The sequence below is a fragment of the Trachemys scripta genome, chromosome 1 (assembly GCF_013100865.1).
Source record: "Trachemys scripta elegans isolate TJP31775 chromosome 1, CAS_Tse_1.0, whole genome shotgun sequence".
In the NCBI taxonomy this organism is placed as follows: Eukaryota; Metazoa; Chordata; order Testudines; family Emydidae; genus Trachemys; species Trachemys scripta.
In genome coordinates, this window is record NC_048298.1 from 72856965 (window position 1) to 72879917 (window position 22953).

The 22953-nt window shown below is 39.9% G+C and overlaps 1 protein-coding gene across 1 annotated transcript in view; it reads left to right on the forward strand.

Annotated features, from left to right (window-relative positions):
- Positions 1 to 22953, forward strand: part of TMTC2 (transmembrane O-mannosyltransferase targeting cadherins 2) — a 356119-nt gene that overhangs the window by 211600 nt on the left and 121566 nt on the right. The window contains exon 4 of the mRNA XM_034772257.1: positions 18435 to 18549. Within this exon, the coding sequence (XP_034628148.1) occupies positions 18435 to 18549 (115 nt within the window). The remainder of the gene's footprint in view (positions 1 to 18434; positions 18550 to 22953) is intronic.

A 22953-nucleotide genomic window follows, 5' to 3' on the forward strand; every position in this document is an offset into this window, starting at 1 on the left:
CCACCAAGGGAGCTGCTGGAGCCTTTCCCTGCTGCAGAGGGTGGCAGAGGGGAAAGGCTCAGGTAGCTCCCTGCTGCCATAGTCTTTCCCCGCTGGAGGTAAAAGCTCCAGCAGTGGGGAAAGGCCCTGGCAGAGGGGAAGCTGGGGGAGTGGAACAGTATAGAAAGGCTTATATTTAAGGTTGCCTAACACTTTCCATCATAGCCTACTCTTTCCAGTTGCTTATAACTCTCAATATTTACCTTTAAAGATGAACTTTTCCATGCTTTATCTCTATCTGAGGTTTTGTTTTTTAAAGTTTGGTCAAAAATTGTTCAGTTATTTTGAGCATAACGTTAGTGGGGGGAGAGGGAGAAAACATATTTGTCAGTGTTACAAAATGTTTCCAACAATTGGTAACATATCCTACCCTACAGTAACTGCTGGATAGGAAATACTGCCAATACTAACGTTAACTTATTTATCTAAGGCAAAGATTTAAGGGGGAATCACTGTATATTTTTAACAAGATAACTTACAGCCTGTGTTATACGGGAGGTTAGACTAGATTATCATAATAGTCCCTTCTGGCCTTAGAATGTATGAATTAATAACAGCCATGCATGGCTACATCAATCTTCACTCTTCTAATAGAATGAATTGTATAGGAAATTACTGAGGTAAATGTATCTATTTATCTAAGGCAAATTTGGCTAGTTTGAAAGGGCAGAGGCTGTAAAGAATACTTAAATTAGAGTTCTTGAAATAAATTGAAAAGTCTTTGCCTATCCATCAATCACACAGGGCATGACTCTTTTAAAAAGAGAAAGCTCAGCTCAGTAAGTCTGAACCATAGAATTGTCTGAAGGTTAAATAAAATTGCTACCTTCAGAAAATAGTTCAGGGCTCTATAAGTGGACACTGCCACTGCCCTGAATAGTTGACGGGTATGGAGGGAATGACCACTAGCAAGTTATTTGTGGGAGAGCTGTAGGCACCCAATGTAGTTGAGCATCCTACATGTAGCCCAGCCTCAGTAAAACAGTCTGGATATGTTAATTATGTTGGAAAGCGGAAGGGAAGTGGCTTGCTCTTCACTTCAAAAAGCTAAATTTATTCCCCAATGTCAGTGTTCTCGTCTGAGTTCTCGTACTGCCGTTGCTTTTGAAACCTAAGTCACTGTTGGATCTCTGTTTCTCTTTCAAAAGAACACTAGAAAGCTCAATATTCATCCTTTATGAATTTATAAGACTGGGAAAGAGTATATATTTTTTTCTCTGGGTAAGGACCGATTTCACTTCCAATCAGTGAATCGTAAAGAGGAAAAAATTTACCACTAATCACCACATACAGTTAAATGCTTAGATTTCTTTACCTGTCCTAATGAAGAAAAAAGACTGCTTTGTGAGCTGCTGCCATTTATTTGTGGAATATAGGAGTCATTCAGAGGTAGCTGTAGCATTTTTGGTGGTGCTTGTTCCCCTTGAATTCCAATCCTAAACACCTGTTGACTGCAATCGCCCCGATACAGAGGCAGGTTGATAGCCTTCAGAAGGGGTAGAAAGATGGTTCTTTGTAAACCCCCAATTTAACAAATACAAAATGGGTGCTTGAAGTTAGGTACCTAGATCCATATTTAAGTATCCTATATAGCTGCCTTTTTTTTCCCCCTCAGACGTGATGAATTACACTGCTCTACAGCCAAAATGCTTCTGAAATAAACGTAGTCAAACTTTACTAATTCTGGATCACTGAGAACGAAAATGATGCTTAAAATTGTTGATTGGCTCTAGTTTTCAAGATATGCTATTGGGTCAGTATATACGACCCTTGACTTGAGAATGGCGGAGGATAAGTGAGTTATAAAGGGAAGGGATCTCTATTTAAATCAGAAATGACTAAAATACATCTTTGACTGGATCTATGAATAAATCTATGACTGGGTTTGGACAGTACTTGCTTTTTAGGCAAAACAATGAATGATGCAATCTGAAGCTGGTATTGCGTCATACATGATATGAATTACATCATGTTATTCCTAGAAGTCATGGATGATGCAATCATAACGAAGCTTACATCACTCTGCTGAACAAATTGCCCTATATCAGCTCTAGAAATCATAGTGTCGTGCTCTCTTATTTGTCAGTGTTTGATTTTGCAAAGGGACACATTTCTGGTTAGCCAAAGTGAGCAGAGATGCCTCTTACTTGTGTGAACAGTGCAGATAACTTCTGCTATGTTTGTGGTGAAGTGACTTTTGCATCACAAAAGCGCAGTATAACCACTATGGTTAAGAAAGCCTATCACCTTTATTTTGGCTGCAAAATTGAAGATCAGGACAAGAGGTGGTCCCCACACTTATGCTGCAACAAATCTTCATCAGTGGTTGAACAGGAAAAGGAAATCCATGCCTTTTGCAGTGCCAATGATTTGGAGAGAGCCAACAGATCATACCAGCAATTGTTACTTCTGCATGGTGCCTCCAGTTGGGAAAGGTGTGTCAAAGAAGAAAAAGTGGACTGTGCATTATCCAAACATTCCATCAGCTATACGGCCAGTACCCCACGGAGAAGGACTGCCGGTTCCTGATGCACCAGAATCATTCTCACTTGAGTCAGATGAGGAAGAGGATGAAACTTCTGGTCCTGAACCATCAGTGTCACAGGACCCACATTTTCTCCCATCCTCCTCCTCTGAACCACACCTCATAACACAAGGTGAACTGAATGACCTTGTCAGGGATTTGGAACTACCCAAGAGTAAGGCAGAGCTGTTGGGCTCCAGACTACAGCAGTGGAATCTCCTGGCAGGTGATGTTAGGGTTTCCATTTTCCGTGACTGTCAAAAGGATCTTATCCCATTCTTCTTCATGGAAGGTGATCTTGTAGCCTGCAACAACATCGATGGTGTGATGGCAGCCCTCAACATCATTCACGATCCAGATGAGTGGAGACTGTTCATTGATTCATTGAAGACGAGTCTTAAAGCTGTTTTATTGCATAATGGCAATGTTTTGCCATCAATTCCACTTGGTCATGCAGTTCATATGAAGGAAACCTATGACAACATGAAACAACTTTTGAGGTGCATAAACTATGACCAACATCAGTGGCAGCTTTGTGGCGATTTGAAGGTTGTTGCTCTCTTGCTTGGTCTGCAGACTGGATACACAAAGTACTGCTGTTTTCTCTGTGAATGGGATAGTCGTGCAAGAGATTCCCGGTACATCAAGACAGTCATTGGAGCCTGGGAGGAAAAGTGTTCAGCATCCACCACTTGTTGAATCAAGGAAGATTTTGCTACCACCCTTACACATCAAGCTGGGTCTGATGAAGAACTTTGTCAAGGCCATTGATAAAACACAAGCAGCTTTCAAGTACCTCCGTGGAAAATTTCCAAGGTTAAGTGAAGCTAAGATAAAGGAAGGTGTCTTTGTTGGTCCTCAGATTCGTGAACTTCTTCGAGATGATGCATTTGACCATGCACTGCATGACAAGGAAAAGACGGCATGGAAAGCCTTCCAGTTAGTGGCAATAAATTTTCTCGGAAACAACAAGGCAGACAACTACAGGTTGTTGGTGGAAAACCTCCTCAAGGCATACAAAAGCCTTGGTTGCAACATGTCACTAAAGATACATTTTTTGCACTATCGTCTAGATTTTTTTCCACTGAACTGCGGAGCAGTGAGCGACGAGCACAGTGAGCGCTTTCACCAGGACATTGCAACAATGGAGAAATGCTATCAGGGCAAATGGAGCCCATCAATGCTTGCAGACTATTGCTGGACAGTGACAAGAGATGCTCCATTTAATGAATACAAGAGACAAGCCAAGAAGCGCCGAGTAGACACTGAATAGGACTAAACAATGTACATAATAGTTTTTTTGCCTTTTGTTTCACAATAAATTTTATTTATATAACCCTTTTGCTGATTTTTAAAGTGTTACATAAACAGGACAGGTGAAATATTATCATGTAAAGCAACCATAAACACATGAAAAGACCTAGGTTTACAATTTATGATTAAAACTCTACTATCTACACAATATACATAGACATAAAATGTAAAAACTTAAATATCTTAGAAACAGTAGCCAATCAGTTGTTGTAATTGTCATATTTGAATTCAGCACATCAAAATACATAATAAATAGCACATTTTATCTCTGAAGCAGACGACTTCTCAAAAATTGTAGACCAGTGTTTTTATTAGTGGAAGGAAAAATAAGACCATTCTGATTTGTTCTTCATCTGAATATATTTAAACAAGTATGTTAAAGCTAGTCATTTCAAGAGCATCCATCACAGTACCTTTTATACATTACCTATGAGAAAGCTTTTCTTTGCTTACTGATACTCAGTATGCAATGAATGCCAGCATTTTTCCATTCCGGACTTCTAGTGGGACTCATTCTCATGTACACAAAGGCTCCTTTCTACTGTTCTGACAGTGCAAATGGTTTGTAAAATGGGTATAACAGTAATTTACACCCACTGCCAGAGGGTGTAAAAGCAGATTAGCACAAATGATATTCAGACCCCATGTCTTTATGTGGCTTTCCATTTGCCCTCCCTTCTATCTCAATAAGACACTAACTCCCCCCTTTCCACCCACCATGGTGGAAACAAATGAAATGATGACCGATGTGATTGCAGTATTTGTCTATAATGGGTTTCCAAAATTTTTATTTTCAATTATTTATAAGGTTACAAAATGAGGAGTGATACAGGGGCAGAATTTTCAGTCTTCCACTTCTATGGTTATACTGTGAATGCCCTTTAGCTTAATCAGCTTTTTTTCTTTAACTGGATGTTCTTAAAAGAAACCCTTTTCTTCTAGCTCTCTGAGTACAGATCTGCAAGACTGGAGCTTCATTTATTTTAGTTTTCACAATTCACTATAGGCAAAAAGGCTAGGTAGATTATTTATGACATTTTTCTTTGGCAGAGTTCTTCTTTCCTTTTTAGTTAAAACACTGGATACCTGTTGACCAAAACAAGTCAAGTTATCTCACAAGATACATCTTTTTCTAATGTGAAATGATGAATAAACTTCTAGAGATCAATTATTTTCTAGTAATACCTACTGCACAGTTAACGTGTTTGCCTTTTTGAATAATATTGGTTTGGGAGCGATTGTCTATATATAACCTGGGAATACCACTAAAACAAGTCAGAACCTCTTAAAAGACAAAAGGCTTTTAAATTGTCCTCACTGTATCCAGAGGACAGGGTCAAGTCTGTTTTCCTCACAGTACTCAGAATACACAGTGCTCAGTACTCAGTCTGTCTTTTCAATTAAATACCCGTAGTGATAAAGGACTATGCAGTAGAGCTGAACAGATTTTTGAGTACCCCAGTTGTTCAGGAGGTTTTCCCTTTGTTGATACCCAATGGAAACCCTCTTAATGATGTGATCTTTACTGCTAAGCTACAGTGAGGAGGCCTTAATCACACAATAGTGCAGGGGTCGGCAACGTTTGGCACGCGGCTCACCAGGGTAAGTACCCTGGCAGGCTGGGCCAGTTTTATTTACCTGCTGACATGGCAGGTTCGGCCGATCGCGGCTCCCACTGGCCGCGGTTCACCATCCCGGGCCAATGGGGGCGGCGAGAAGCGGCGCAGGCGAGCGATGTGCTGGCTGCAGCTTCTCGCCGCCCCCATTGGCCCAGGACGGCGAACTGCGGCCAGTGGGGGCCGCGATCGGCCGAACCTGCCACGTGAGCAGGTAAATAAAACTGGCCCGGCCCGCCAGGGTGCTTACCCTGGCGAGCCGCGTGCCGAACGTTGCCAACTCCTGCAATAGTGTATATATTAATGTGATTAGTTCCATTAAATCCAATGGGACCACTTAAGTGAGTAAGTACTCCCTAAGGTAAGTAAAGGCTCCACAGTCTGAGCTGAAATGAGCAAAGTGGTGAGGCCTAAAAGTAATCCCATTTTGTAAGACATTCAAGGCCTACACTCAGTTTGATTGGGCTGCTAGAACTGCCTTGGAGAAACACTGGAAAGTCAACTTTTTTTCCAGCCTAACATGTAATACACCAAGAGAATTGGGAGTATTAAGCACTCATGATGAACACAATGAGAAATAGCTATGAATAAATGTAAAAACTACACATCCGAATTGCAAACCTTGGCGACAAAGCTGAATCAGTCTTCCAAAATTCTTCAGTTGCTTCTGCAACCATGCTGACACAGCAATGGATGGCTCTCTGCTGCGTATATTCCTCCGTTCCTCTGGGCCATTATTCCCAAAGTCTTTGACTAGATCATCAATGAAGGGCTGAACAAACAATATAAATGGCACTCTTAACGGGGAAAAATAAGTTATGGATGCTGGGAGGATGATGAGTCACCAGTATTAGAGTGGATTTGAGCATTAGTGGATGTTGGCTTATATGAAAAATCAGTATATAAAATACATGAAAAAGTTATGAGTGTTCAGAAACTATTCATTTATCACATTAAGAAGTAAGAAACAGAATGTTTTTGTTGGCAAGTAACCAACGTGTGCTGGTGAGTTGATCTGAATGTATAAACTAACAAATATATATATTTAGAACAATTATAGTACCGATAATTGATGTTATGGATACTTTTACAATACATTTTGACAAATGTTATTTGCATTTGGAATTCTGTGGAAAACAGAAATATCCAAGACAAACGAAAATGTTCTGTGTTACATTTGTGAAGTAGATTATGTGAAAAATATTAAACCCCCAAAGTAATCACCTTTAGCACTTATGCAGGGCCGGCTCCAGGGTTTTTGCTGCCCCAAGCAGCCCCTCTCTCCCCCCCCAAAAAAAAAGCTGTGATTGCTATCTGTGGCACTTCGGTGGGCGGGAGGTCTTTTGCTCCAAGCGGGAGCGAGGGACCCACTGCTGAATTGCCGCTGAAGAGACGGATGTGCTGCCCCTCTCCGGTGTGACCGCTGCAAGCACCTGCTTGGTAAGCTGGTGCCTGGAGCCGGCCCTAGAATCAATCATAGAATATCAGGGTTGGAAGGGACCTCAGGAGGCCATCTAGTCCAACCCCCTGCTCAAAGCAGGACCAATCCCCAATTTTTGCCCCAATCCCTAAATGGCCCCCTCAAGGATTGAACTCACAACCCTGGGTTTAGCAGGCCAATGCTCAAACCACTTAGCTATCCCACCCCCCAAACCAGCCCTGCACTTATGTATTCATTTTCATATTCAAAGTGCTTTACAAACATTATCTAATTAATCTTCAGAATACCTTTACGAGGTATCATTGGTAAGGGTGATGTAAAATTATTTAAAATGCAGAACAGTAATTACTCTTTTCCACATTGATTCAGTTCAAGACTTTATACATTTCTGTTGAGAACCTTTTTTGACCTTTCTATTCATAAAAGTGGTTTTCTCTCTGGAACTAAATAATTGGTTCTAATAAACTGTGAGTGCTTAAAATCAGGGCTTGAAAAATCCATTCTCCTTTATGAAGTAGTAAGGTATCCTTGAAAGGAAAGGACCATCAACTGAAGAATCTAACCTTTCAATTAAAAGAAGAACAAAAAAATCTTATCCTGTATGGCTCTGAATATAACCTTCTAAATGTGAACAGTGTAACTAGTGCAATGTTCTCTCCTTTCTGCAAAGAGAACTCCTCCTTGGGTCCCAGCACCCATGTGACACCACATTGAACTCCATGAGGATAGTCACCGCCCCCTGTGGTTTTTCCTACAGGCTGGGAGCCTCAATCTAAAGACATGCTGACCTAGGCTATATCTACACAGCACACCACCTGTGGCAGCATGTAGGCTATCTTTAGCTACATGCTACAGTGAAAAGCTGGTTGTGTTGACACTACGGTGTTTAGCTCCACACTGCAGTGAAAGGCTTTGGCAGTGCTCCCTGTTATGGGGAAAGGCTCTGGCAGTTCCCTGACGCAGGATTTTTTCCCTGCAGGGGGGAAAGGCTCTGGCAGCAGAGAACTGCAGGAACCTTTCCCCGCTGCCTTCACCCAGGACACTACACACTTAAAAATAGCAGCGTAGACAAGGAGACTGCTTGGGGGCGTAGAGAGCCATGCAGAGTACATACCTGAGTATATACCCATACGGTTCAGGCATGTCTTTACTCTGCCCACCTAAGCAGGGCTACATTGTTAAATGCGATTTATACCCATGCTATGGGGGCATGTAGCATACACCTCCCCCGCCCCCCGGCCCAAAAGGAGTGTGCAGTGTAGATGTGCCTCTAGTGTAGTTGTTTGTGCTCAGACTTAACAAGCTACAAAATTCCCCAGAGACTTGTGAGCGTTTACTACAGTTTTTCATAATGCATACTACCCCAGCCCCATCTGAGCGGGGGGGTTGCTCATCCAACAGCGATTAGGGCTACATAGGTATCTAGACAGATAACAGCAGAGGTGCAGGTACTGATATAATTCATCTAGCTGAAATAAAGGACTAAGCTATAACTAGACTAGCTTTTTTGGACCTCATGTTACAGTACTATCTATGCCTGTCACTAATATTGCTTTAACCTTCTCTCATCTATTTCAAAAAGAGTGCTCATCTCCACCCCATCATAGGTCATAATTATAATTTATATGTATTTGAGTGTATAATCGGTACATATTTCACTATGTGTATTTCAGTAGTATCAAGAGGCCCCATTCTGCTGGGCACTGTACAAACATGTAGCAAGAACCAAACCCTAACCAAAAAAGCTAGCAATCAAAATAGCAAGAAACAAAGAATGTGAAGAGAAACAAGAGGTACAGACAGTTCAAGTGACTTTTTCAAGGTCACATAACAGATCAGTAGCAAAACTGGGAATACCAGTCTAGTGCCTTATCTGTAAGCCTCTTCATTTTCAGTTTAAACCAATTTTAATTGAAAAAATCCTGGGTTTTATAAAAAGTAATTTTTTTTTTTCCGATTGCACCCTACTTTTGTATCATTCAGATAGATAAAAAATAATTTGTTTTATTAGGAAAATACAACACATTGCATGATATATATATTACAAGAATACATTAGTCTGTGTGTATATGCAAAGCTGCCTGTTGAAGTAAGGCTATGGATTAGTCTAGAAGATACACACAGTAAACAAAACAGTCACGCACACAAGCTCTGAAATGTACTGATGAATATCACGCCCACAACATACACATTTCACACTGTTGGCAGATAACAGTTTAAAGATCTGACATACTAAAATGGGAAGAAAACAAAAATCTGTATCAGAATATGTTTCAGAACAAAAGTATTAGAAGTCACCAAAAAAAAAAAAAAAAAAAAACCAGGAGAAAAAGGTGATGTTGAATGTATGCGCTGCAAAGGTGTGGACCAATTATTAAATGTAAATATTTATTGGTGAATAGTTCAAGTCTACAACAGTAAACTGTTTATTCAAATGAAGAGTTTTATTTGGGAATTAGATATCTTGTTTTCTTAAACTCATAAGTGTCACTGTGTTTTGATTTCTGTTTTAGTTCTGCAGCAAACCACGTTGAATTTCATTTATCAAAGCATTAATCTATCAAATATTTTCCCCACAGTCCTTCCATCCACCAAAATAAACCCTGATATTTACCCACAAAAATTATTAATTACTTTTTTCTCTGATTGTCACCAGTTTTTATTGTTGTAGCAATAAACACTGATAAATTCCCAGGAAAAATTAAATAAAATAAAAACTGAAAAGGAAGGGCCCTACTTACGTTAGACTGCACTCACATTACAAGAGTGGATGTTCAATCTATTGTGGAATAATTGAAATGTACAGATGAGAAAAAAGTGAAGCTTTCTGCACTAGCTACAGACTAGAGTAACTGTGTACCTTTATTGATGCCTACTGTACTTTCAGCTTTATTCTATTAATTTAAATTTAATTTTAACCTTCAAAATAAGTTTCTGATGGTATTCTAATGGACTGTCTAAGGTGAAGTACATTTTTCCAACCTCTTAATAGACAATTTCAGAGAGATAGTAAAGTGGACATTTTGGTTCATTTTAAATATCATGAAATATTCAGTCTAGAAAAATACTGAGGATGAATGGAAAAATATAATAAAACCAAAACTTCTTGTAACTTTTCGTATTTGCTGCTGCTTGCTTCAGGGAGGTGAGAATCGTACCACTGTATCTTACTTGTCACGTTTTTCATTGTAACCAGGTTCAGAGCAGTAGCCGTGTTAGTCTGTATCAGCAAAAAACAACGAGGAGTACTTGTGGCACCCTAGAGACTAACAAATTTATTTGGGCATAAGCTTTCGTGGCCACTTCCACCTTAATTGAATTGGCTCATTAGCACTGGTCCCCTACTTGGTAAGGCAACTCCCATCATTTCATGTGCTAGAATATATATTCTGCTTACTGTATTTTTCACTCCATGCATCTGATGAAGTGGGTTTTAGCCCATGAAAGCTTATGCCCAAATAAATTTGCTAGTCTCTAAGGTGCCACAAGGACTCCTCATTGTTTTGTGGTGATACTGCCATAGGCTGTAAAGTGCTAGCATGTACATTTATAATTTATAACTACTGTACAACTATAATTTATAGTGCAGTGTGAAAAGATGTTAAGAATAGATGGTAAAAAATTGACATACACTTGAATTTTAGACTGTCATGCTCTAGGAATTCAGTGCACATAAAAGTTAATAGCAAAGGAGAAAAGTTTTTTTGTTTAGTCTTTTTGTATTTTATACTTTAAAATTTTCTAAATGAATTTAGTACTCATCTAAGATTCAGGGTTGATTGCTCTATAAACTGTACTTTAAAACAGATATACAATGGGCAGGGCCAGTGTGAGCTTCCCCAACACTGACCTGGATTGGTCAGCCTGTAGTCATGCACAATATTGATCACCAATGTCTCTGTCTTGAAACAACCAACTGGGTACTATCTAACAGTTATGATAGAATGATTTTTAAACTGTTGACCCCATTCTACTAAGAACTGGATGGAGACAACTCATTTCAGAAAAGCCACTGACTAATCCAGTGGATGGTGCCAACTCTTGGTCACTACCAGCCAGGGTGAGATTTGAACCCAAGAGAACCTCCCATTTCCCAATTCATCCCAAAGTATTTAATTAACATGCCAATATGCCAACTATACCAAGCAATATTTCTATCTACCACTGAAATGCTATCACCTCTGGAGCTAGACAGGCTGTTTAATAGTTCACAGGAGCAGTACTTTAGGACAGGAAGAATAGCACATCCAATTGAAACTACCGGGGAATTTTGTTCAGTTTCCATGCACCAGGATGAAAAGGTGCCATGCTTTCTTACAAAACCTGCTATGAGGTTTCTAAAATTCTAGTGCCTAGGACATAGGAAAAAATATATCTAAAAGATAATACCCTGCAGCTACAGCATTCTTCTTCAATACTATTTTTCCACATCAGTTCAGATTTGACTTGGAAGACTTCCACCTACTGAATCAACATTAGCAAAGATTCTTTTGGTTTAGTTGCATCCTTTAAGATGTAAAATGATAGATTTTGTATCATGTTGCAAAGGCACCTTTTTTGCTTTTATTCTCTTACATAACAGGTTCAGAATACAGTAAAACCGCAAACTTTGGAACTCCTAAAATGTAAAAGTGTGCTCCTGTAGAGAAAGTACACCTTGGCCAACCTTAGATAATTTATTAGTGCATGTTGTGCAGAGTAATTTAATCTCCAAAATGTATATATCTCAAATCTACCAGTTTACAGTTCAATTTTGGAAAGAAAATGTAAAATCAATGTTGACAGCATTGTAAAAACCTGAAACAGGTACCTGTACAGGAAAAGGAAAAAATAAACATTCCATTAAACTATTGCAACAATAGCTCATGCCATGTAACCACTACCAACAGAGATAACAGCTTCTTGAAGTTTTTTTTTTTAAATAATTCAAGTGGGATTATATATCACAGGGGTAGTACACCTCATATGAGCTGGTTGGGTATTTCTCAACAAAACTGACTTTGGCAAATGCAGACTCATCAAAATTGAAACTCTTTTGTGGAAATTTGCCAGTGTTGATAAAACTTTTGCGAAAGAATACTCCCCACCCCAATGGCTGTTCTGAGGTGGGTCTCTCTCAATCTCTCCTGTTGCAGCTGTTACACTTGGCATAAATAATTAAATATTCATTGGTCCAGGGAGAGAGAGAGAGAGAGAGAGAGAGAGACACTGACTCAATATAGTGGTCAGGGCAGTCATCTGGGATGTGAGAGGCACAGATTCAAGTCCCTGCTCCAGTGATTATTTAAAACAACTGGAGGTCTAATAGCTGCAAAATAAGAAGAGTAAAATTTAACTTGCTCTTTCCCTTCCTCAGCCATCATGGTCTGGGCATGCTACAACAGGGAGTATTGCTGTTCATCAGTCTCCACTAGATGTCTAAGGCCTTGGCTACGCTCGCGGATTCACAGCGCTGCCGCTTGAGAGAGCTCTCGCAGCACTGCAAGTACTCCACCTCTCCGAGGGGAATAGCTTGCACAGCGCTGCACTCGCTGCACTCAGGGAGGGTGTTTTTTCACGCCCCTGAGCGCAGCAAGTGCAGCGCTGTGAATTGCCAGTGTAGCCAAGGCCTAAGCTTAAATTGACCAGCTTCAGAGGAATCCATGTCTGGCCTTCTTTGGAATAAAGAGAAGATTCCCACAACACCTGCCTTTTCTGAAAAAGAGAATCTCACCCATGGTTTAGGGAAGACAAACAGTGCTGCTTGTCAAGTTACAGAAGAGCAGTTGCCCTTTCCCTAGTGAAGAATTCAAGATTTAGAACAAATGTAGGACCCAAATGTAGGGCAGATGTCAAAATTGATAAGTAACTATTACTTTTGTTGTTTTGAAGGGGACTGGTAAGATTAATATGCAGCACTTATATTACTAAAGCAAATATTAGTATCCTGAAGAAAGTCTGCCACAAAATTGTGGCCTCTTGTGGCCTTTGTGTTCTAGTGGCCTCTTCACAGCAGGAGTTGCCAATCTGGTCTGTCCGTCTATCTAGATTCTTATAGTAATGCCCATACCATAGTATCTGAGTGTCTCCCCAGAGCCTCCTTTTTTTTGCTCACACTTTCTTATCTAGAAGGACAGGAAGCTATTGGCTAAATTTCAAAAATTAGCAGTTGCGCTGTCATTACCAAAATTACGGACTTTTATTTGGCATACAAAGTGCAATATGCTGTCATCTCTGAAATTTGTTATGAAAATGCAAAGTCCACAATGGCATTGTATTCACTCCATTTCTTGAAGACTGGTAAGGAGAGCTGGTGGTATGGAGAATAAGAGCAGGAGAGAATCTAACCCCAAACAGTAACTATTAATTTCACAAATTAAAAGCAAGTCAGAAAGGCGCAAAACTGGAACATCTGTTTAGAAATGTACTTGTGCCAATGTAATTTTTTCCCCATGAAGCAGAGTTCTTAGTTTGATGGACTGCTGAGAGGATGATCTATTACAAACTTCTACGACTGTTCTTTAATTAGTTTGGTTACTTTTGGAGCAGTTTATCAGTGTCATCCAAGCAGTAATCTAGGTCACGTTTTTGTCATCTTCATCAATTTCTGCACTGAAACATATTTTATGAATGACTCCTGTATCCATAAGGTCAGAATAACACAGAATAAAATATTAGTAAATTATGGATGTGCATGTGCATATAGTTGATTACTTGTAATGTTAAGTTTTTCAGTGCTATGTATTATCGATGTAAAAATATTTTTGTATCCCTTCTGATTATCAAAATGTAGAATATGGCCTATGGTTTAATGCATTCTGAAAAGCAGTATTTTCTCAGCTGTATTACCACAAACAGTATAGCAGTCTGCTCCATTTTCACATCCTAAGTTTTTTGTTTTTTCCCTTCCTCCTTTCTGTAGAAGTAGTTTGATGACAGATTCTAATTTGTGCCAAGAAGCTATAAGTTCTAAAAAGATTTCAGTAACAACTAGTCAACCTTCTCTTTATTTCAGCTGTTCTAATGCAGATTTATTTGCAAATCCTCATTTCTGATGGTCGGTTAGCTCCTTTGTCATGAATATTTTCTAAGAATCTTTTTTAATAAGACAACTGAATCTGAATCAGCTGGTCTAAATTTATTATTTTGTAGATTGCTTTTCTCTGAAATTTTAATTTTGTTCCTTGGTTATTCTCATTTTGCTGGAGTAATAATGCAAATGTAACTGGCAATACAGAAGAAGGAAAAAGGTTTGTTGATAGGAAGATATTTAACTTGCATTTGAATTATGCAGGCAAGAAACAAATGAAAATTAAAATCCAATTCTGTGATTTATTTTGTAAAAGATGCTTCTTGAATTCTGGCTCATTAGTTACAGCTAAAACAAATTTTGCCATCATACATTCTTTCCAGAGAAAACCCGAGTAATTGACATGTATAGGCCTTTCTCAGAATAACTAGCCCTGGATCCTTGAGTTTGAAGGGACTACTACTCATACACAAAGTTAAGCATGTTCCTAAATTTTCAGGATTAGTTCTTAACTTGGTAAATATTTTCATCTTCAAATTGAAATTTCCCATGTTTGTTTTTCAGTCTGAGAGCAATTTTAAAAAATAAAAGAAAATTTGACCAAAATCATACCTCCATTTTAATGTATGAAGAGAACTGAAAAATCCTTTTGGTGTTTTTTAAGGCACAGTTGTAGCACATGAGCTGTTTGGGGTCAACACTATGCAAGTTTGTTATGAATGTTGTTGCTAGGTTACACACATGTCATTTTGTGGTCTATTTAAAATCTATTTTGATTTGGCCAAATTATATGCGTTTTTAAAAATTGTATTCCCTTTGGGGGCACTGTTTTTCTAAATGCTTTTTATACAACCTGGCAATGGTTTATTGGCTCAGAATGCATACAGATGTAAGTTGAATGGAAATTCTTGTTCAAAATATTATTTCTCAAACTTCTTTTGGCTTTGTGTGTCAATATGTGTTGAACATGATCTGAGAATATCTGTATGCAGTGAGGCAGAACTTTGAATACTCTGTGTGAAGATGTATATAATACATGACTTTAACTGCCTCTTTTATGTGTATGCATTATGAAATAGTCTTTAATAGCATGTTAATATGTTATTTTTTCTACAAGATGCTACCTGTTTCAGTGCAGGACTCCAATGAGGGGTTGGTCCACAGTGAATGGAGACAGTTTCCTCATTCTCTGCACACCATTCAGTCCCTGCACTAAACAAGGAAGAGCTCCTATGGGAAAATGTCATTTTGTAATTAAACACTGAATCATAACATATACGCACTTCAGCGCCTCCTGAATTTTGAGTGTTTTACTGTGCAATGCTAATTTTCCTTTATTATTTTGCATTATAAAAGTTACTAGAATAAAGTTCATTTACCAATTTAAAACTTCAGAGTCATTAATCCAATTGCCTTCACATTTAATATGAGGACTCTTCCTCTTTGAATTCTAGCCATGTGCAAAGTTTGAAGTTGAATGCCAAAAAGATATTCAGAGCCACAGAGAAATGTGTGTATAGTCATGTATATGTGTATAATTAATTAACTTTTGTTTCTCAACCTTGCATACTCAAAGAGTTTAACTGATTTTCTTACAACTTTGCAAAAAAAATTGTGCGGACACAAAGCATAAAAAGTTGAGTGAATAAAAATGTGGTTTAGAATGTAAATACCCTAACAATTGTTAGTGTGGGTTGTACCAGTTATCTGAATGTAATGCTTTGCTATACCTCTGTTACATTTGCAGTTCCCTAGACACATAGGGAGTGAAAATTCTAGGGGAATTGTTGTCACTCTTTTCCATAGCATGGCCTCTCTTCCATCTAGTCTAAGGGCTTGTCTATACTACCCGGGCAGCGATCAATCCAGCGGGGGTCAATTTATTGCGTCTAGTATAGACACGATAAATCAACCGCTGAGTGCTCTCCCGTCGACTCCAGTACTCCACCAGAATGAGGAGTGCAAGCGGAGTCAACAGGAGAGCGTCAGCTGTCGACTTACCGCAGTGAAGACACCATGGTAAGTAGATCTAAGTACATCAACTTTAGCTACACTATTCACATAGCTGAAGTTGTGTATCTTAGATCAACCCTGCTCGGTAGTGTAGACAAGCCTTAAACCTCCTTCCCTGACCATTTGCTAACATAGGAATAGTAGGTCTTGACTGATACCTGTTCACAACCCTCTGGGAGTCTGACCTCCAGGATAAGGACCCATGTCCCAAGGCATCATCTCTGTTACTTAAATGTACATACTGAGCCACCAGATCATGTTCAACTAGTTCTGTATGTAAAATGCAGTAAACATTTATAGGAAAAAATATTGTATTCAATATTTCATTGCAAAAGTAAAATAAAAACTGGGACTCCAATCCCCATTTGTGTTGCTTGTGAGATTCACTTTTCCTCAGTCCCATCGTTGCCCCCACTCCATCACGTGATGTTAACTTGATGATAGTTAGCATTTAATGATAGTTCTTCAACTGCAAATTATGAAAAAGACAAAGTGTGCTAAGTATAAAAATAAAAATTGTCAAGCAGAGACCCAGATTTTGACCTATGTTAAAAACCTGGGGATTCTAAATCGGTATGCTTTAATATGCATATTGGCTTGCTAAAAAAGCAATAAATTGCTCTCTGCTACTATTCATGTAGTACAATGGGGCACACTCAAAGGAACTGTTTAATGCCTGTGCAATATTGGGCTCTTATTTCCCCTTAAGCAAAGTTGATATTGGTTTCAGTATTTGCCAGTTTTAAAGCCCTTATACAAAGAAGCTGTAACAGTGGAACATGCGTAAATTTATTAGATGGAGTATTGCCCTCTGTATAGGGACAGTTGTTGGGAGGGTTTGGCAAAAGATCATTCTGTTTGGCAGGATGTTGTTTGCCTCATAATCTCATGGTAAGTTAATCTATTACTCTGCTATGGGAGAATTAGGGGAGGAAAATCTAGATACCATTTATGTAGGACCTACAACTTCTTCAATGCAGAGCCAAGCATCAAGAGACAGTATATTAACAAGTCTTGTTCTCTGTGTCCTGCTGACGTCTGTAATGTTTGGTATATAGTAAAGCAATAAACCAGTCAGAGCCACAAATGGCTTGTACTTCTATAATGTTTATCAAGTGTAAAAAGACATGTCCTTCAGGGAACTAAATTGTACTGTCAGACATCTGAAATATATACATAGAGTAAAAACTAAAACTTAAGGGAGAGTAGGGGGAATATTTTAGCACATACGTTTTGTTAGAGAATGATAGTGCATTTGCAGCTTTAGTAGTTCTAGTTACTTAGGAGATAAATAAGATTTATTGTGTTAATGCTCTTTAAATGAAATGCTAAGCAAAAATGAAATAACACATAAAGGAGAGAGTCTCCCTTCTCAGAGAAATATCCATTTTGTTTTGGCACCTGTATAAAAAGCTCTATGTGCAATTGGGGAGACAGCAATTGTGGTTTTGTTTTCATGGATGCCTTTAGATTTTCTTCCTTCTGTGGTTCACAGTAGTGATGTTATGTATACTGCTGCTAAGTTTATTCTGCTGAGAGGAAAATGCTGTGTTTGCTGCTGTTTTCATCTTTGGCTGGGTACTTTTGCAGCAGACCTCAACAGCTTGACATCAATGTACTTTATTTAAAAAAAAAAGTATCTGCAATAATTACTAGTTTCTTTATTTGTGCTATGTGAAAACTGTATTGCAATATTGGCTATGAAAGATGCCTATAGTACCAGAATTAGTTGTACTGCTTAGGTTTCAGAGGTGCTAAGTGAAATATTGTTGGTGGGGGTAGCCACATTTCCAAATGACTGTCTGCAGAGTTTCAAATGCGTTTTACTTCAAAATATTTTAGGATGGGATATAAAAGCCCATTGTATAGTGTAAAATTTTGTGAAGTAAAGAACCACATGCTCCTTTCAACTAGAAAATACTTTTAACCAATCTGTGTAGCATGTTAGAATCATATTGCATGCCTCTGATCTTGCTAGTTGCCTAACCTGAACTTCAATTGCTGTGTCATTTATCAGCTTTCATATTCCAGGGAGATTTGTGTTTATTTGGGGAGATTCCTTGTGGCTTTAGGGTAGATAGGTATACAACAAGCTTCAATCATGAAGGCCCCCTGGCCATACACATAAACTGGGAGGGTTATTATTTTAGGATTATTTCATATAAAATGTCCCTTGCCCTCCAGTAGAGCAAGCCCTTTTAGTAAAGATTTGTGATACAATGTATTTTTAAACATCATCTTTCTTCAAATGTGACAATTATATCGAATTTATGAAGATCATTGCTATTGAACTTAAGTCTCCCAGTAAGATGAAATGATAGAGTAACGGAAAGAAATTCATACACACACGCACGCATGCACACACACAAAGATTCTCTGTGGGTTTTCTCTCCCTATGGAACTTCCTGATGTTCAAACACTATGGCATGTATAATTCGATTGTAACTGTTTCTGAATACTGCTTTCTCCTCTTGGCAGCATGGGGTAACCTTGGAAATGTTCTCAAGAGCCAGAGCAAGATTTCTGAAGCTGAAAGCGCCTATAGAAATGCCTTGTACTACCGCAGCAACATGGCTGATATGCTTTATAATTTGTAAGTATGCATGGCTTTTCCTGGGTTGGTTCATCTGTGAAACCTGCTGTGAATGGGGCTATTGATTTAGTTGTTGGAAATGGAGATGATGTTAGCTGTTGCTTTTTGGTAATCCTTTTAATTAATCTTGCTCCTTAAACTATGGGTGGAGAGGGCCGCTTTTTGATTTCATCCATGTTATCAGATATCCATGTATTGGTGCTTCTATTTTGAAGGGAGCAAGTATAGAAACTGTGGATCCATGTAGCCTAAACTCATGGCTCTGGTCTGAAGAAAAATATACAAATCTGTGTGCTCACTGGAAATCCACTGAGCAAAGTTCTGATATTCAAGTCAGTAATGTCAGCATCATATCCAAATTTCTGATCTCCACTAAAATATAAACACACTGATTCACACTTGTGGGCAGGGGCGGCTCTATGTATTTTGCCGCCCCAAGCACAGCAGTCAAGTGGCTTTTGGTGGCATGCCTGCGGGAGGTCTGCCAGTCCCGCGGCTTCGGTGTTCCCACCGCCAAAATGCCGCCGAAGCCGCGGGACTGGCAGACCTCCTGCAGGCATGCCGCCGAAGGCTCCCTGACTGCCACCCCCACAGCGACCGGCAGGCCGCTCCCCGCGGCTTGCCGCCCCAGGCACGCGCTTGATGCGCTGGTGCCTGGAGTCGCCCCTGCTCCTGGGGTCGTTTTTGTTTGTTTGGGTTTTCATTTTTCTTTTTTTTTTAAATATTGCTATGAGGTCGTGTAGCGATGCGGGATTCACACCTGCAGTGCCTCCTGTTGGTCATCTCGGGAATTAGTTTGTTTCCAGCCTTGGAGTGCCCTCTGCAGGCCGGTGTCCCACTGCCGCTTGGCCCCCGTGTCCCTCCCGGACCCAGTGCCCTGTTGTCTGGGGTGCTGCCCCCTGGCAGGAACCCCTTTCTCGCAGGGCCTCTCCAATCTGGGGAACCCCCAACCCTCTAATCCCCACCTTGCCTCCGTCGTGGGCTACTGCCAGTCACCATCTAGCCCCCGCTCACTGGGGCAGACTGCAGTGTAAAAGCCATTCATCATAGGCAAGGTTAGGTTTGGACCTGCTGCCTCTGCCTGCCCGTGGGCTGCCCTCTGCAACCCCCAGTACCCGTTGGCTAGGCTGCAGCCTGGGGCTTTCCAGGCTGGAGCTTCCCCAGCTCCTTTGCCTTTCCCCAGCCCTGCTCCGCTCAGGTCCATCTCCCTCTACAGTTAGAAAGAGACTTCTCCTGGGCCTCTGGCTCACAGACTTTTATAGGCACCAGCTGGGCCTGATTGGGGCATAGCCCAGCTGTGGCTACTTCCCCAATCAGCCTAGTATTTCCCTGCCACAGCCCTCTCCCTGGCTGTTTTAAGCCCTTCAGGGCAGGAGCAGGGTAACCATCCCGCTACAGGTCAAGATCTGGACATTGTTTAGTATAAACCAACGATATCTGGTCAGAGTCTGAGGAGTCTGCTATGTCAAAGTAGCTGAGTATTTTTTTGTCCCTACATGATTGATATGGATAGCAGCACATACATGCAGAAAGGTCCCTTATTCCAATTTGTATATGTTGATACGTGTGTGGGAGAATAAATAAAATGAAAAGTTGAATGACAGCAATATGGCAGAGAGGTTATTTCTGACTCATTAATCCTTTTAGGTAATAAACAGCCTCACTATAGTACATGCTAATTAGGTAACATCGTGAGCAACTGAAGTGTGATCATACTGTGTAACGTGACACTCAAAATATGGCATTGTGGAGGTTCTGTGTTTGTGTCTCATGTACTTCCAGCTCAAATTTGCTTAGTACACAAGCTTATTTATTTTCTTTAAAAACTGCCAATGTATCCTGCTATCTCAAAGTCAAGCTGAATATTGTCTTGTGTGTCATCACCTACAATACTGAAGGTCAGTTATCCAGTTTCACTGTGTGTGAGGTAGATCAGAATCCAGCTAATGCCATTGACTACATAGCATGAACAGGAGTGAAAAAATAATAACTTTTGTGATAGTCGCAGGCCAGTTGGCTACAGCAGAATAGCAGAAGGCAGATATACTGGCCACTGGATTAACAGTTTTCTGTTCCCTGACTGACCAGAGCAGGGGCTGCTCCAGGCTAATGAGAACACCTGACTCCAATTAACCTGCAAAGAGTCAGGTGAGGCCATTAAGCTAATGTGACCACCTGACTCTAATTAAGGCCCCGCTGATACTATAAAAAGGGCTCACTCCAGTCAAGCAGAGGAGAGCCAGGGAGCTAGAGGAGAGGAAGTGCGGCTGAAGGGCTGGTTAATGAAGACACCCTCAAGTTATTGATAAGGGAGCCCTAAGGTAAGGGTGAAGAAGGGAGAAGCAGGAGAGCTGTGGGGAAGTGACCCAGGTAAATGTAGCAACTCTGGCAGTGAAAGGTTGGCTGCCAACAGCTGCTACTAATAGGGTCCCTGGGCCGGAACCCGGAGTAGAGGGCCGGCCCGGGTTCCCCCCAACCCACCACTACAGGAACACTTCCTGGGAGAGGAAGTCAGGCCCCTGTCAGGACAGGAGGCTAAACTGTTCTAAAACAAGCCCCTAGGGACAACAGAGACTGTGGGAGTTCTCTCACCACCTCCTTGCTGGCCTATGAGGAAAAGGGCTCAGTAGACTGTAACCCTGGCCCTAGAGAGAGAAGGGCTACGTGGAGAGTCACAGTGAGCCACTGACGCTAGCATATACCGCCTAGAAGCGCAGGACCCACGGGGGCAAGGACAGAGCTCTACCACACTTGTTTAAATCAGAAAAATAGGTGAGAACAAGAATACACACAAGAAGCAAATCTGAATAAGGAGGTCCTTTTTGTACAAAAGCATTGTTCTGACTATAACTGTACTTTAAAAAAAAAAAAAAATGTTACAAAGCTCAGTAATCTCATTCCCACAAAATTCTAGTCCATTGATTCACTAAAAGTAAACTTGCCAATTGCCAGGATAAATACAATGGAAACTTAGCTCCACTTTTTCAAAATAGGTTAGTGCGGTCCTGGTATTGCTATAATTTATGTACCAAAATTAAGCATGATTTTCTTCTAACTGTAGGCTGTTCATGTAATGTGGGTGGAGTTAAGGTTGCACAAGAGTTCTCAAAGGGTCATTTTCAGATGCTTCTAACTTTGTCCAGTATATGCCTTTTTGGCTGAAGCTTAGCATATTTGTTCTCAGCAAAAACAAGATTATTATTTTTGTTTTTTTGGTGTGGATACAGGGAAAGAGTTTGAGCAAATATAGTTCACGCATTTTTAAGAAAAAGCAAATGGAAGAAAATATACCAGCCTTTCTTATCACTTTTTAAGAAACAGCTCCTGCATCTGACCAGGAGAAATTTGGCAAGGATGATGGTCCCTAACTTGCAGACATATCTTTTGGTGGTTGGGTGAAAACTGGTTTTGCTTTGATTGAATTATGATTTTTACAACCATATTTGTTCATGTGTACTGTTTTTCTTATTCAATCGACACTCTTCCAGCACAACATTGGTAGTGAACTACATGCATATGTAAGTTGAATAGAGATTTCCAGTGAGTAGATAGTTTCTTGGTATTCCATTGGATTGACGTGTGTAAGAAAGTGAACTGAAATTTCAGTTTGAATATGTAGGACTGTGCAAGTAGAAGAAGGAAAAGCTCATCTGGAGCACAGCCTTCTTTCATACAATGCCTATATGTGCAAGTGCAAGGCCACTAAGGCCAAAAAGTGAGGATTCTACCGCTGTTTAGCATATAATTACACACGAAGGAATCCCTTTTTGTCTGTATTTTCTTTTAAAAAGAAAACAAATAAAACCTATGCAATTCCATACAAAAATAACTTTTCATTAAAGTTAAAGATTGCAGAGGGAAGCATTAAAGTGGAATATAAAGCATGAACATTGCTGGACAACATTAATTCTTTCCCCTTTTGTGTGTGTGTTATGGTAGTCTTTGGTCACATAGTCTAATTTGTTAGACATCCACTTCATTCAGTGTGCAAGTTGGACCATGAATGAGGCACGAGTTCACAAACTGAACAATGAAGTTAAGCATAAATACTGAACAGCGGCCTCATTCCCTGAGTACATTCTGGTCATGAAATTAGTCAGGAACTTTATAGGGGAAATACTCTGTAGTCCTGTAATTGAAGGCTTTTGAGTGCTTCCCTTTACAATAATAACATTCTTTTAATGTAGCTTTTGATAGAGTTAAACTACAACCTGGCCATTACAGATTTCCAATGGATTATGAATGGAGGGAGTAGATTCAATACATTAAGTAAAACACCTTAACAGTGTGTCTGTATTTAAAATAATTTCATTTAAAAACATATTGCATAACCTGGCCATTATCTTTTTACAGGTTAAAACTGAAGGAATTTAGAAAAACGGCTTTCTAATAAAATACTATATT